General features: G+C 40.0%; 1 protein-coding gene across 8 annotated transcripts in view; it reads right to left on the reverse strand.

Annotated features, from left to right (window-relative positions):
- Positions 1–629: 629 nt before the first annotated feature.
- Positions 630–16,160, reverse strand: part of MCTP2 (multiple C2 and transmembrane domain containing 2) — a 182,641-nt gene continuing 167,110 nt past the window's right edge. For all 8 annotated transcript variants that reach the window (XM_014575411.3, XM_025186568.2, XM_014575410.3 and 5 more), the window contains 4 exons: positions 13,672–13,781; positions 11,111–11,220; positions 6,602–6,699; positions 630–3,567 (listed from right to left, as the gene is read on the reverse strand). In XM_014575411.3, the coding sequence (XP_014430897.2) occupies positions 3,499–3,567; positions 6,602–6,699; positions 11,111–11,220; positions 13,672–13,781 (387 nt within the window). In that variant the 3' untranslated portion in view covers positions 630–3,498. The remainder of the gene's footprint in view (positions 3,568–6,601; positions 6,700–11,110; positions 11,221–13,671; positions 13,782–16,160) is intronic.

The following is a 16,160-nucleotide window of genomic DNA, read 5'->3' on the forward strand; positions in this document are numbered from 1 at the left end:
TCAAAATAAGATACACCATTTGAGCATCTTATTTTGAGTTTAGGGTGCTGTGTAGACGCATCCTACGAGAGTTTGGGATGTGAATACTATTATATGTGTATTGGTATTTCTATTATATCAACACCTTCCAATAGCAAATGAACAATACAGCACCTATACCAACTGTGACTTGAGTGTGATTTTTAAAACAAAAACATACCCCACCCTTCTGGATCAAGTGAAAAGTGTAGTGAGGTTGAAGATTGGTCATTTGAATGTGGAACAATTAATCATCCAAGGCTAGCTCCTGTAAGTGAAGACTAGAGAACTCCATAAGTCAAGGGGAAGAAACCCTCCAAACCTGTGGATGATCTGAGTTCCAGAGATCAATCCTGCAGACGATAGGATATTTGTTTGGATTTGTGTAGATGACTATTTCCTCCCCATCAGTCTGTTTCCCATGGCAGCATGGCTTCCATTACAAATCCCTATTCATTGCTCTTATTGTTAGACTGAACTTCCTTCCTGTCAAGACATGTACTTATATACTGTGCTTACTTTATATGGTCAAATGTTAAGTATTGTACCACGGTAAATGTTCTACATTGAACTGGAAATATATATTCTGATTAGATTAATTAAAAACAAAGCAACTTAAAATCAAGTGTTTATTGCACTTCAAATATTTACCATAACAAATAGCACATTGCAATACATGTGGGAAGTGGAACATAGCAAAACTCTCACTTTTGGGTGTCTCCAGCATAATAGACTAATACAAAATAGTCTGGAATTTGGCACACTTACAATTTTAAAAAAATAGACATTACCCTGTCTCCTGAACAGAAATCAGTTAATCTAAAATATTCTATAGAAAAAAATATTAAAATATTGGTCCCGCCTTCTAAACAAATAAGATATGCTTGCTGCTTTGGAATGTTTTCATTCAAATGAATGGACAGATCTCACATTTGTGTTCAAAATCTCAGAGTTTTGTCCTTCCAAATAATAGGCTATAGTATGATAAACTAGATGGTAGTTTAGATGGAGACAATGAGGCATTGTTTACACAGAAGACTGAGTAACTGGTTTAAAAAAAGGGGGTCGGTGGATATCTACTGTATGAACAAATAGATTTACTGGAGCTTTTATAATTTCTACAAGGCTCTTTCCAACCAGCTTCATTAACTTGAAGTAAATCAAATCATGCAGAGATCTGACTCAGCCAGAAAGACATGCCGGGAAAGATACAAAATGAAAAAGACCAGACACAAAATGATAAGCTTTAGAATTTTTGGCATTTTTCATAAACATTTTCCTTGAAGATTTTTAAACTGCATTCTAAATGTCTGCGCATGTGTATGTGAGATACACTCACAAAATACACACACATATATATATATATAAATTTATATATATATATATACACATATACACTATTTATGTATGTGTACCTCTGTACAAAACACACATTTCCTTTTGAAATGAGGGGTCATTTATTTTCTACTCTTACATATATACCTACAACATGATATCTCAGTGAAACACCTTGTTTATAAAATTAAATCTTACATGAAGAAAATTCCTCTCCCTCAATTAAGGCACTGTAAACATTGTTAAAAATACTTTGAAAAATAAACTATTAGGAAATTACTGAATGAGTAATAATTCATTAGCTATCACTATTACATTCCTTATTCAGTGCTGGACACCATAATATAACTGTTCAAGACAGAGCTGCCAATAAAGGTAGGCAGGAAATCCTCAGGCCTATATTTATAGACATTGATTAATCAGTTTATTTCTAAATAGTGCATTTTCAAGTCCTCTGTATCCTGTGGTTCCCTAATTTCTTTACTATGGTTTCCTTTAATTTCTTTTTCAAGAGGCTTAGGTTTTAGTCAAGTCAGCACCAGCTGAAGTTATTTAGCAGCACAAGTTTCCTTGAAAGTCAGTGGAATTTGTGCTCTTATTTCCTCTCTGTCGGCAGAGGGATGTAAATTAGACGTTTTGAAAGTGCAAATGAAGTGGGGATTTAAATATTTCATGTTTCATTTGCATAATCGCGTCATAGCGCTGTTTCGAACAAGCGCCATTTCGAAACTGAAACCTCGGTTTAGATGCGGTTTTTTCAACAATGGGGTGCTTTTTCGAAAGATCCTGTATTCAAGGATTACAAAGCACCCAGTTGTTGGAAAAAAATCACGTCTAAACTACGGTTTCAGTTTCGAAATAATGCTTGTTCGAAACAGCGCCATGACACGATTATGGGGATATTTAAAACCCCGCTTCATTTGCATTTTTGAAATATCTAATTTACATCCCTCTGCCGACAGAGGGGTGTAGTTTAGATATAGCCTCAGTTTTCCCCATCTGTGAAATGGGTAACAATGGATACCCAACTTTGTAATACATGGAGTTCTGTGGATAGGAAATATAAGGACTTGCATTAGGGGGAGAACTGAAATTTTCTCAGGGACCACATCCCCTACTAAAACACCAGTTCTTCATGGCTTGGTTCTCTTATCTCTTCAGTCTGTGAACCACCAGGAAAAACTCCACAGAACGTTGATGGTCGATGAACCACAAGTTTGAGAACAATTACAGTAACGCAACATATTCACAACTACTGCTTTAGGCATAGTGCTCTTCTCCTGCCCAAGCACTTTCATCTTTAAGGCTATAAAGTGTTTTTCTTCAAGAGGCGTAGTGTTGACATCTCCAGATTTAGACAAAAGCAACAGTTATGCCAAAAACCTTAATGAGATTGAATTATCAATAGCAAGTCAGAAATATGGTATTTTCAGGTCTGAGGATTCTCTTAACCCTTCAACAACAAGAGATCTTGGTTTTTCCATTGCCAGCAATGGACCTTATGCCAGACAATTCTGGCATCAAGGATTTAATAGCAGTTTTAAAAAAAATAAGTGCTAGATGAAGTGTTGAGATACTATGGGAGCTTCTAACTGTTTCTGGTAATTATAATAAAAAAACTTTTCAAAATAGACACTGCTTGAACAGAAGCAGGGTATCAGACTTGTTAATTCAGAGTTTAAACGCTTCTACATGCTGTGATTTAACAGACAAGAATAGCTGTCATATTGTAAAGTAAATCTTTTGGATATGTTAAAAATGAAATCAGAGCATCTCCTCACATCAGCTTCACTGATCTGCTATGTGAAGCAGAATTATATCTTGCTACATACAAACAGGAAGAGCTGCAATGTTCAGTCTTACCCTAATAACTGAAGTAAACACACATTTGTGCTCTTCTCTACCCACTCATTTGTCCATGCATTCTACTTGGCTCTGGTTGGGCTAGACCCCTGTGCCAAAAGGAAAGCCTTTTCAGGATAGGTGTACATCAGAAAATAGATGTTTTCCAGAAGAACCATCCTGGGCCCATGGCTATTATAAGAATGTTGATCTTAACTGAAAAAAGGGTGTGGGGAGAAAAAAATTTGTGTTTCCATGTGAGTGTATGGAGGGGGATGTTGCATTCCAAAATCTGTCTGCATCCTATAGAGCACTCCATTTCTTCCTGAGGGAACTGGAGTTGCTGTATGGTTTCAATTCAGCATGCTGCACCTGTAAAAACAAATAGACATGACGTTTGCAGTTAGGTAACTCTAGCCCACTACAGTGTGTGTTAATGGCTCCCTAAGGAAAAACCAAGGGAAACTAAGGAAGGTTCAAAAGTAATGAATCATTTTCTAAACACAGGAACATGGGGGATTAATTGCAGGAAGGATTTGAGAAGTCATGCATCATTTCTTGAAACCAAAATATTAAAAGCAGATTGTTCTAATGAGATGCACGGGGCACTACCTGATCTCTGCAATGCCAAAATGGACTATTTTTTTATTGTATTAACCTAGAAGTCTAATAAGACTCTCTTGGGAATGATAAAGCAAGTGGGTCCCAATATTTGGTAAGGTCAGAGTGGTCTTAAAAACTGTATACAGACATGCTTAATCATTTTAAAGAGGAACAATATTTTCCCCAATAAAAAGATTTCTCCCTCCTTCCCCACAATTTCATTCACGACACAATGGTTAAAACATCCGTGATAAATCTAGATGTAGTATAATTTCCATTCATAAACTACCTGCTGCATAACTGAAAAGTGTCCCCATTGAAATTATAAGAATCTTACAAAGAATATGCTGCCTATTCCATACTTCTTGTCCAGGCCATGTGCTACTAGCATACAGTAACATGCTATGATATTAAGGGTATTTTCTAATTCATAGGTCTCTAGCAAAATGAAACGAAGGTGCTTTAGCAACATGTTATGTGGAGCAGGCAGATATGGCTTTGATATTGCCTGGGGCCAGCTTTAATTAGATTTTTGTATCAGATGCCAAATGAATTCACTATTTAGTATTTATTTAGTATTTATGGCAAAGCTCCCCTAAGAAAGTAGATCCCTTCATATATGTTTTACCAACACTTCCTCATAGAAAATAGCATCAGACCATCCTTAAAGAGTTCAATCAAACAGAAACCATTCAGGGAAATGTTATTAATGTAAATCTTAAATAGAACACAAACAGAAAAAGCAGCTTATCTTTAACTATAAACATTAAAAGGACAACTGCAAAACATCTCTGCAAATCCAATGCATTCTATAACAGCAACAAAAATACAAATACACTTAAGCTTACTGTCTCTATGATTATTTCTGTTTAGCTGTTTTTGCAATCTAGAGAGATATTTTTGTCTAGCTATAGCACTGGCAACAACCAATCTGGAGATCTCTTGAAACAAATGTCAATGAAAACCTTTTCCAACTTTGTTTCTACTGGCTGCATTGACACCGCATGGAGACTATCATTTTCCAATCTTCAGCAGAGTAAAATCACTATGGGCTAGACTGTGATCCCCTTATGTGCAGTGAGCAGCACCTTACTCTGCAAGTACTGTTGCCTGAGGAGTAAAAAGCTATTTCACTGTGATTTAGGCTGGCAGAATCAGGGTCCTAGGTCATAAGATTCTGGCTGATCATAAAGGATTGTTTCTTTTGTTTTACTTTGTGCGATTTGCCACCCAGTAAGACTATTTTCCTTCTGCCGAGAGAAATAAATAGATCTCGACATTCTAAAAGACCCACTGTTCAGATAATTTGCAGCCAGCTGGACAAGATTATTGAACACAGAGACATGACTGAAGTGGGGGAGGGTGACCCTGGATAGACTGAAAGTTATAATTCCATGCAAGTGGAAGATCAATCTTCTTGATCACACGTTATTTTATACAGATCTCCAGTTTGTATAATAAAAAGTGAGTGTAGCATTGTCCAAGGAAATCTTAAGTTTCAGGTGGGACGGAAAGAAGAAATTAGAATGGCAGATGGCCTAAGGCAGATCACAAGAAACACAAAATCATGGAATACCTCCCTCACTCCTGTTTGAGAAGATGAGGGATTCAGTAAACCTCTTTGGATGATTCTCTCTGTCGCTCAGGCTATGTCTACACTGAGGGTTTTTTGCGGAAGAGAAAATGCAAATGGAGCGCTCATTTGAGTCTCTCACGTTCTCATTTACATATCTTCCTTCGATCCTTTTTGCAGAAGAGGTTTTTGAGATAAAAAGCCTTGTGTAGATGGGGCCATTTAGGGTACGTCTAGACTACATGCCTCTGGCGACAGAGGCATGTAGATTAGACTACCAGGCATAGGAAAATGAAGCGGTGATTTAAATAATCTCCGCTTCATTTAAATTTACATGGCTGCCGCGCTGAGCCAATCAGCTGTTTGTCGGCTCAGCATGGTAGTCTGGACGCTCCGCAGTCGACATCAAAGGCATTTGTCGACATCCCAGGTAAACCTCATCCCAGGAGGCATACCTGGGAGGTTGACAAATGTCTTTGATGTCGACCCCCGCGCGTCCAGACTACCGTTCTAAGCCGACAAACAGCTGATCGGCTCAGCACGGCAGCCATGTAAATTTAAATGAAGCGGCAGTTATTTAAATCGCCGCTTCATTTTCCTATGCCTGGTAGTCTAATCTACATGCCTCTGGCGACAGAGGCATGTAGTCTAGACATACCCTTCTTGGGGAAAAAAAAAACCCTTTTGTGCAAGAGCCTGCAAACCTCATTTTTTGAGGAATAAAGGGCTCTTGCACAAAAGGGTTTTTTCCCCGACAAATAGCCCCATCTACACAGGGCTTTTTATTGGAAAAACCTCTTCCACAAAAAGGATGGGAAGATATGCAAACGAGAGCACAAGATATGCAAATGAGTGCCCCATTTGCATTTCCTCTTCCGCAAAACACCCACAGTGTAGACGTAGCCTCAGAGACACTGTATCCTCCTGCCCTCCATACAAACATCAGAGCAAAAAGGTGAAAAAAACCTTATAGCTCAGTAACCATGCAGTGTTATTTCCAGGTCATATTTAAGTAGCTCTTTTCAGGATAGTTTATTCTTCAATCATCTTATGCTTCCAACAAAGTTTTTCAGCTCCCCTCTTGCTCACATTCATTGCCCCAGTTATGGATTTCCCTGATGCCTTATCTCTGTTATTCAAAATGCTTCAGCATTGTATTCCACAAGGACAGCGCTGGCAGCGCTTCATGAGCCTTGATGCCCCTGTTGGTGGCGGTCATTCATTACTTACTTTTTGAATATCAGATGGTACTCTGGAGAGGAAATCCAGTAACTCATTATTGTCTATGGAATAGGGATTTCTAAGCTTCTTAGTAAATTTATTAATGCCTGAAAAAAAACCAAAAAAATACAAACCCGATTTATTTATTTATTTATTTATAATTGCTCAGGTGGAGGGAGGGGCAGGAATTCACAAGTAAAAATTAGTGTGAAAACAATGACTAGACTTCAAGTCAGGCACATGTTGCTGTCATGTGGAATCATTCACGATTGCCTCTTGGAAGGAAGGAGGGAAAGGGAGTTATTATAGAAAAGTCTCTGCTTTACTTGGGTGGTGAAAATCCCATTACCACACCAGCGGAGACACGGTAGCTGCAAAAACGGAGATTCTGGAACCCATAGGCTTTTTTCTGTTTTTTAGTGGGGGGAGGGGGAAGAGGGAGCAGAGAAATAGCCCATTCTGTTCTGAAATACAGAATCCCAGCTGGACACGGGCTTCCGTGAGACCCAATGTGGTCCTCTTGTGAAACTTGGGGGGAAATGCTGGAGGATGAGGAGAGAAATGGGACAGAGGACAATTTTGGTTTTTTGTTTTCCTCTGTTTAATTTGAAAAAGCAAGCTCCTGAAATCTTTGAAATCTATTCCCCACCCCCTCCCAGCATGTTTCAGAGCTTTTTGATCCTTTCATTGCAGAGCCAGATTTGACATGTTCATTGTACTTTGATGCTGTGGGAAACTGTGAAAACTTATTAGGATTTTATTTTTTGAGCTTACTACGGTTGATAACTTGAATTATGAACCACCACCATAGTCACTCCGAGGGTATGGTTATACTGTGAGTTTTTCCAGAAAAACTACACTTACGTCCACACTGCAATTGCGTTTTCGACAGAACATTGAAAGAACGCAGGGGTTTTACCAACAGAGGTAAACCTCTTTCTGAGGAGGAAGCCTTTTCCGAAAGAACTCTTTCAGAAGAAGGCGGGTGTAGATGAAAAAGGCGGGGAAGAGGGGGTTTTTTCCAAAAGAAGAGGCCTCCAGGAAAAAGCACACATGCCTTGGTGGCCACTCCATCCACAGGAATCAGAACTTAAATGCGAGATAGTGGCTAATGAATGTGGACGCTCTCTTTCGAAAAAGCACATTGCTTTTTTGTTGTGCTTTTGCAGTGCAGATGCTCTCTTTTGAAAGAAGTGTTCCCAGAAGCTCTCTTCTGGAAAAGCTTCTTCCGAAAGAAGCCTACAGTCTAGACATAGCCCTACTTTGCTCTGCAGAAATAGCCAAACTGTAGATTGCCCGGTCAGTGGAACCAGGGCTCATCAGGAGAGCAGGGCAGACAATAGTTTTCTGATCCCATAAAAAAGGTCCGATATAAATTTTTTTCCTGGCCCAAATCAGGCCAAACAGTTAAAAATCTCAAAAATGTCTGTTAACCAAGAACATTAAATACATTTAATTTGGGTTGCTTTAAATATTTTGTTTTGAGAATTCCACAACATTTTGTTTTTGCCATTATTTACTGTCCTTGAATTATCTTACCTTCCACAACAAAAAGTTGCTTCTACTCAGAAAATCAGAATTTTTTGTTTGGAAGAGGATAATAATAAATACCTCTCTCCCCCCCCTGCCAAAAAAAAAAAAAAAAAAAGAGAGAGACCCTTTTCGATGAACTGTTTAGGTCTCAAAGAAATGGCATTTTCTGACTAGATCTACTCATGGGGGTAGAAGTGGAGGTCGTGAAGGCATGTTTTACAATTTTAACTCAGGCCAGGTCTACACTAGATCCAGCAGCTTGGCTTAAGGTACACAATTGCAGCTACTAAGAATACTTTAAGCTAAGTTTGGCGGCATCCCCATAGCCGGAGGTGAATGAGAGCCAACATTGGCTTCCCTTATTCCTGGCAAGAGCAGGAGTACTGGACACTGGTGGAGGCAACCTCTGAATTCGATTTAGCAAGTCTTAACTAGACTTGCTAAATCGAATTCTGGAAGATCAATTGCAGCAGCGTCGCTCTTCCATTTAGTGTGGACAAGACCTAACAGGTATCCAAGGGAATCTTGAGCCAGCCTATTCTCTGAGCAACGACATGAGCAAGGCCCAGGATTGGGATTCAGAGATGTGGGCTCTATTCTCTGCTCAGCCATTGTCAGTTTTGACAAGGCACTCAACTTCTCTTTGCCTCAGTTTCTCCATTTGGATATAAGCATTTGTAATATGGCTTATCCTCCTGACTAGCAAGCTTTTTAGATGGAAGGCAGAAATGTGCCACAGCAGAGCTGAATACTATTAAGAAAAAGGACAGCAAACAATAATGCATCTTGAAAATTAGGGTATTGGTATCCTATCAGCAAAGAAAGAGGTCAAAAGTGCCTAATCTAATCACAACCCAAGTTAAAACTTCGCAGCAATTTCTCTGCATATGGTTTCAAATCCAGTGACTTCTATTCTCTCCCTCCCTTGTGCTCACTCTCTCTCTCTCAAATGTACCTGCTTCACATATGAATGCAGCTTTTAAGCTATATTCTTGCAGCAAAATGCCAACACAATTTTCTGTGTACCTGATTTTTAAAAACAGAAAATACCATAAGGTCTTTTGAGGCCTTGCCACAGGGTAGTTGTTTAACATGTATCATATTTGAAGGGCCTGTCAGTCTAGATGATGTTGACTGGACGTATAGCCGTGGTGTACTCTGGATGTCTTCCACATTGAGGCAGAAACATATTGTTACTGAACTTTTACCTCACAGTAATCTCCTCTCACTCTCACTCTCCTTTTTATTCGCACTTTTGTGGAATTTAATCATTTATGTTATTGTTTTTCTCCCAGCTCCAGCTTTTGACATATCATCCACTCACCCTCCTCATCTCCATTTCCTAATGTAATAGTGACGTTAGTGGACGCTTCAGCACTATAAAATTAATCAGGGCTGACCACTGTCCAGAAGCATACAGTAACATTGATGGGGTGACCTTGCAAAGTTGTTCAATGAGGCTACCCTGCCCTCTGGTTTTTGTTCGCTTGCTCCAGATTTAGCATTTTAAATAACCAAAGAAACTGATGAAGGGTGACAAAAACATTCTGAGAAAAAAAAATGACCTGTCTCTTATTACCAAGATACATAAAGAGTCTGATTTTCAGATTGAGCTCATTTGTGCAGACATAAGTCTGCACACAATGGGGTTTTTCCTAAAAAATTATATTCCCTAGTTCCAAATCAGACACAAAAGCTGCAGCCCCATTGAAAATCAGGCCTGTAATTTGTGCCTGGCTTCTTTATAATGGGCAGTGAGAACAGGACACGACACAGAACACTGAACATCAGCTCAAATACACCACTAAAGGAAGGAGCAGCAAAACACAATCACAATATATTATTATTTTAAACGCTGCATTGTGAGTAGGGATGTAAAAGGTTAACCAGTAAGTTTCACCCTTAATGAGTGAGGCTTACCGGTTTTGGTTAACCAATAGGGGCTGGGCAACTCCCCGCCTGAGCCATGCAGAAGGCTGCTCCAGCCTCGTAGGACCCACCCCCAAGCAGGGGCTGCTCCGGCTGGCTAGAGTAGCCGCTCTCCATGGTGGGCCCAGCCTGGTCCCTCCCACAGGTTACATGCTGCCTCCCTTTAAGCAGGGCTGGCAGGGGTTGCTGGTTCCATACCCCGAGAGGCATCTTCACTGCAGTAGCAAAGCCTCCTCTCCAGAATTGGAGTCAGCAGCTCCTGCTGGCCCTGCTCCCGGAGGCAGCTTCGCACGTATGGCAGCTAAGCCTTCTCCACAGGTGCAAAGCGGGCTGCCCCTGCCAGCCTGGTCCCAGCGAAGTGGCTTTGTTGCAGGCTTTGCAGTATAAAGTCTTGGCCTTGTGAAACACTGTTTTCCACCCATTTTCCACCCTCCCCACTTTTCAATTTTCACACTAGCAAAACTTAGCCTTCCTCTTTTACACCCCATGGACCAATTCCTCTCTATCCCTCTTCGAGTCCAGAAATATGGTAAGTGCCTCTAGCAATCTGAGCACCCTCAACTCCTGAAGTTTGTCATCTTGCAGGATTGGCTCTTCAGTGCTTAAACCATTCGGATACTTCTAGTCAGTTCATGGATACCAAGGCCAGATGATTCTTCCAGGATGTTCCTTCTCACATTCCCTTCATTCCCCAATCACCTCTGTAGATGCTATGCAGCAATAGCCTTTCAACCTCTGGCATCTTATTCTGCTCAGTGCATATCTAGGTAACTCAGCACAAAAGGCACCGGCAGCATTTTGTCTGAACAAAGGCTCCCCTTAGAGTAACCATGAGAACATTTTAAGATAAACCTCAGAGTAGGTAACTTCTTAGTCTATTAGTAGAAAGATGAACTTCTGGTACAAGTGGTCATTTCCACCAAGGTTTATGGAGTGTTTATTATCCTCAGAATGCCCACCCCAGACATCTGAGTTCTGTGACAGAAAGTTTATAAATTCTCTCATATATTAATATTGGATTCTTCTCATGCAAATGCAACATTGTGGTGTACTTACCCCAGATTAAAACAATGTACCTCAATGGTATGAAATATAAAATAATGGTCGCTGCGGTCAGTACCAAGCAGGCCAGGACTGAGAGGAAAGGCACTGTCCAGTTCAATGTGCTGTAAATAACAACAAGAAAACCTCTTCAGTGTTACTGATCTTAAATGCTGTCTATAATTTACAGTCCATTAAGAACTCAATGACTCTTTCTGCAATATTCAATGCATATAAATAAACTGTAGAGAAAAGTACAGAGCCTTTGGAAGACAGAGATTTCTGCAGCTGGATGTGACAAGGGGAATAGTCTCTGGAGTCTACATATCTCCTTTCATTTCTTCAACTTTTACCAATCCATTATTATTTTTATTTAGGGGACTGTCACACGTTAAATAGAGTAAGTCAGCAGCAGTCCAAGCCTATCCACATCACCAAAGTGATTCAGACTTATTTTGGAAGGACCACGAGCAAAGGTAAAGGAGTAATGCAGTCACCACAGCCAGTCAGTCTTTAGTCCCTAGTGAGACTGATAATAGCTTCTGTCACTATGCTGGGGACAATAATGTGTTAGGAACAAGACTGAAAAGTGAAGTTTATTTCACTCAGGTCATGATACAGCCAGGTGACTACTGACCTAGACCACATATGGCATAGCTAGTGGTGAAATAACTCAATGCTGCTATTTATTGCCTCCTCAGAGTTACCCTGTGGCCCTTCTGCCACATCTCTGATCTCCATCTGTTCCTTGGCAACAGCAGCTAAACTTTGAGCAAACTGCAGAACAAAGGCATTTGTCCATGCATGGGGGGAGTTTCAGATCTGGGTGTCCTTGCATTACATGGATTGTCTGTGGGCACCTTCAACATCACAATGAAGGTGAAGAGAGAGTCAAGGAGGCCCACTCAGAACTACATCAGGATATAAAATAAGAAGATCTTCATCTCACACACAAAACGTATAGAAGGAGGAAAATAGTTGAATGCCACCATAGACGTTAAAAACATTGAGAAGATAAGAGTGAAAGGACTCCCACAATTATTGCACAACTGCGTAGCTTGACTCAAAAAGCAAAAACCAAATCCCAAGACAGCTCAATATAGTTAAATTCAGAGAAATCCTTCGAATTACACAGTCAGAGTGACAGACAGAACTCTGGCACAAATTGGTCTATCATTTTAAAAAACAACTTTGGTAGCAATTTTTTAATGGTACATCATTTTTTAATTACAATGGAATTCCTTGGGAATTACATAGGGCATCCACATTAATACCAATGGGTTCTTTAAGATCATTGTTACCAACATAAATACCAGAATTAATAGTGTTTAAGCACTTTGAGCCTTCCTGCCATGCAGCTGGACAGAACAGTACCCTGTTCATGGAGCGGAATACATCTCCTGGCCATTTCTACCACAGCTGGGGTGGAGGGAGTGGAACCAATACACATGGATTTGATATATTTTTAGCCCCAACCCAGCTCCTTATTTAAGCATGGCTCTGTTACAGACAACCACTTTGTGTTAAAAAGAGAAAAGTAGCGAGGGTCAGTTATACTTCAGTTTTTCTCCACTATGGGTGACATTACAAAAAACAAATGTGTATGTGTAGGAAAGTTATTTAGGGAGCTCCCCTCCTCCCCCCATCTCCATGCTTCCTGGTGTAATGCATCAACTAAGTGACTTCTGTAGTGACAAATGATAAAGGACCTCCTGAGGATCTCAGCCCTGGGAGCAGTCTGCAATTTTTCCTATAGCTCCAAATGCAACAATACCTCAGGACTATCGAGGTTCCCACATGGCAGCAAGAAGTATAGAGAAGCACTTCAAGGCACAAGATAGGGGTGACAAGCAACAGTTAACCCATAGGTCCAGCCTAGGAGGGGTCCAATGGGAAAGAAACTTCAAGCATTAATCGTCACCTCAGTTCAAAGACAGTGGATGAGAAAGAGGAATAACACTCAAATGCACCTTTGTGATCACCTCCTTCCAGCAGCACTTTCCCTTGACCACAGGTCAGAGTCCCCCATGCCTATCCCCACCCAGGAGGGTAGATAAGAAAGGGGTTTGAGGGCAGGACACAGGGGATAGCTGAGAAGTAGGGCTGCTGATGATTATTTTTCTCCTCTCTGCTTTGAACTGTTTTCTGTGATACAGGTTGAACCCTTGGGACCTGACTGGTATCAGACCAGAGAATTTGCCAAACCACAGGAGCACAATATTGTCTAGCAGAATTACGAACACTTCCACTGTTTACTGGGCTCTTAGAATACATTTAGGTAAATTAGCACTGAATAACAGCACAGAACACAGAGCCAGGACTAGTGGCTGTAAACAAACTCTATGGGACCGGGCACACTTGGCCACACCCATGACTAAGGGGCCATCCAGCTAGGTAAAAACATGCTGGACCATGGATGTTGATGAACCAGAGAAAGCCAGACTAGAGAGATTCAACCTGTACCATCACTGTGGAGAAGAAACAAAGCCAGGCCTGGCTGGTCTCTTCCCCTGCAACTCCCAGCTACTCTCTGAGGGAGGAATTTATGAGTTGGCAGCAAAACATCGTTCACTTACTTTTTAATTCTCTCTCCAAATGATGCTATTTCTTCTAAAATGTTTTGAACTGTTATAACAATATCCTGGACCATGTGGATTCTTTCAATTAATCCCTTTTTCTCAGATTCCTGAAAAAGTAAACCAAATGTTTTACGTATTCTGCATTTCCTGATGTGTTCATACACAGAATGGGTACAGAATAGATTTTCATATCCACACCTATATGTGTTCAGTTGGGAGCAGGAGAGAATACACACAGTAGTTTGGGAGGAGGAAAGAGTACACGTAGTAGTTAAAGTCCATTTATAATATACTATATTACTCTGTGCTTCTCTCCCCTCCATACACACACTCTCTTAGGAGAGCAAAGTTCTTTTTCAAGACCCCAGTTTTCAACATTGATAATTTAGATAATCTATCCCACAGAGGCCTGCCAATTAAATACATCTCATACCACGCCTACAAGACTTGCTTGAGGCTGAGCTGCACTAAATTCTGTATTGAGAGCCAGATTAAGAGAGATGCTGAGGATCTGTCACTCCTACTGAAATTGCAAGTGCTCAGAGTCTTTCAGGCTCAAGCCACTCAGATACTTAGAAGCAACTACAACTAAAGTGTGTACAAATTCAGCAAAATTAGGCGATGGTTTTCTGAAGCAAACACAATATACGACACAATGAGTTCCCACATTCTTTGGATGAAACCATTCTTCATCTGATGCCCTGCTAAAAACAGGCTTCATAGCCTTTTTGACATAAATTACATTATTCTACACACAAATAAGTGTCAAGAGACTAAATGTAAAGTTAAATTATTTCCAGTCTCTTGGGTTGATCTCTCCCAACCACCCAACATGCCTTCACCAATTTTGGTCAGTAAGTGTTAATGAACAAGTCTGGCTACAAAAAAACAGCATCAGGTTTACAGATCTACCTTTGGGCATGTCATATGTTAACTCAAATCACTTCTGCTGAACTTTAGAACAAGGGCTGTGCTAGAGATCTGATTTTCCTCTCTGACATTCTTTCCTCTTATCATGCAATGTCCAAATTTCTTTATTATGATTAGACCAATAATACCATGAAACACTCTAACAAGGTCCACTTGCCACCACAAACACCTGTCCATTCAAGAGAGTCTTCCCGTCCATTTGTTTTCAGCAATCCTTGTTATCCACGCCCTGTATAAACGCATATATAACCAATGCTTTTGCTACACCAGTATTTCCATGCAAACCCAAAAGCAAAGTATTTAGTGATTTGAGTTGGAGACACATTACAATTCCAAATCTCAAATCCTAAAGATTCCAACCCTCTGCAAAACTATAAACTTTGCCATTTGCATTCAGAGCTCTTCAAGCTTTGGACTTTTCAGTTTTGGTCATGAAATAAGCATTCTGCTGCAGAAATGTTCCTTTTCTTTTGGTGAAAAAGTTAAAGGAAAATAATACATTTCTTTTACAGATGCCATCTTGAAATCACATTGCTTACTGCTTATTTTAGTCCACAGGATTACAGGAACCCAATGTGCAGCAATAAAAAGAAAGAAAAGATTGTATTAAAAAATCAGAATGTTTCAGCCATGGAAAAGATACAATTTTAGTGTTAACATTGCATTTCTTTCCATGTGTGTTGATATGACTACAGACATTCTAGCATGTGTACAAAACATTCTAGTGTGCAAAATTCAACCCCTATAGATACAGATTTTACATTGCATTTTAGTGAGAAGGTGTTTTAACCAATTAAAGTCCAACATGGGTGGGGTGGGAGGGGGAGAGCCTGGAAGACTGGTGCTACTAGCTTCTGGCATGATCACCTGTTTCCCCATTTACTAGAGCCATATGAGGGTAATCTGGGGCCCCACACATACTCACACATGGAACTGCCCTATATTTCTGCCTCTTCACATCACTGCCCTCTGCCACACAGTTGCTCTTGGTTCCAGTGGAATGGAAGGGTCCGCTGCCATCAGCTGGCATGGTAGAACATTCATCACTACTTCCCTTGTAGCAGGAGGTCACTTGGGGAGGAGTTTGTGTATATGTGAGGCAAACACCCTTTCCACAGATCCTGCTATGGTGATGCTATGCCAAATCAAAAACCCCTTAGACAACAGCTAGATGTCGCTTCCTCCTCCACTCCATATCTTTTTAAAGAATGTCTTTTTTTGTCACAAAGTAAATTGTAAACAAACATTCCTAATAAAAATTAGTGATGAAAAATTAAATATTTGGATATTCCTTTTAGCTATAAGTCACTTAGCAATAAAAAGAAGTAGAATTTTAAATATCACATTTGAGTACTGAAAGAGTACTTTCACACAATTGTTTTTAAAACAAAAAATGAAATCGCTTGAAAGTGAAATGATCCAGAACAAAATAACCATGTAGTGACAACATAGAAAAAAATAAAAAGTCATTTTCACATGGGTCCATTATAACCTTGTTAGGGTCAGAATTAAATGATGTCATAGTTGTTTTAAAATATTTGTACATTGCTGATATG

Source organism: Pelodiscus sinensis, chromosome 14 (genome assembly GCF_049634645.1).
Source record: "Pelodiscus sinensis isolate JC-2024 chromosome 14, ASM4963464v1, whole genome shotgun sequence".
In the NCBI taxonomy this organism is placed as follows: domain Eukaryota; kingdom Metazoa; phylum Chordata; order Testudines; family Trionychidae; genus Pelodiscus; species Pelodiscus sinensis.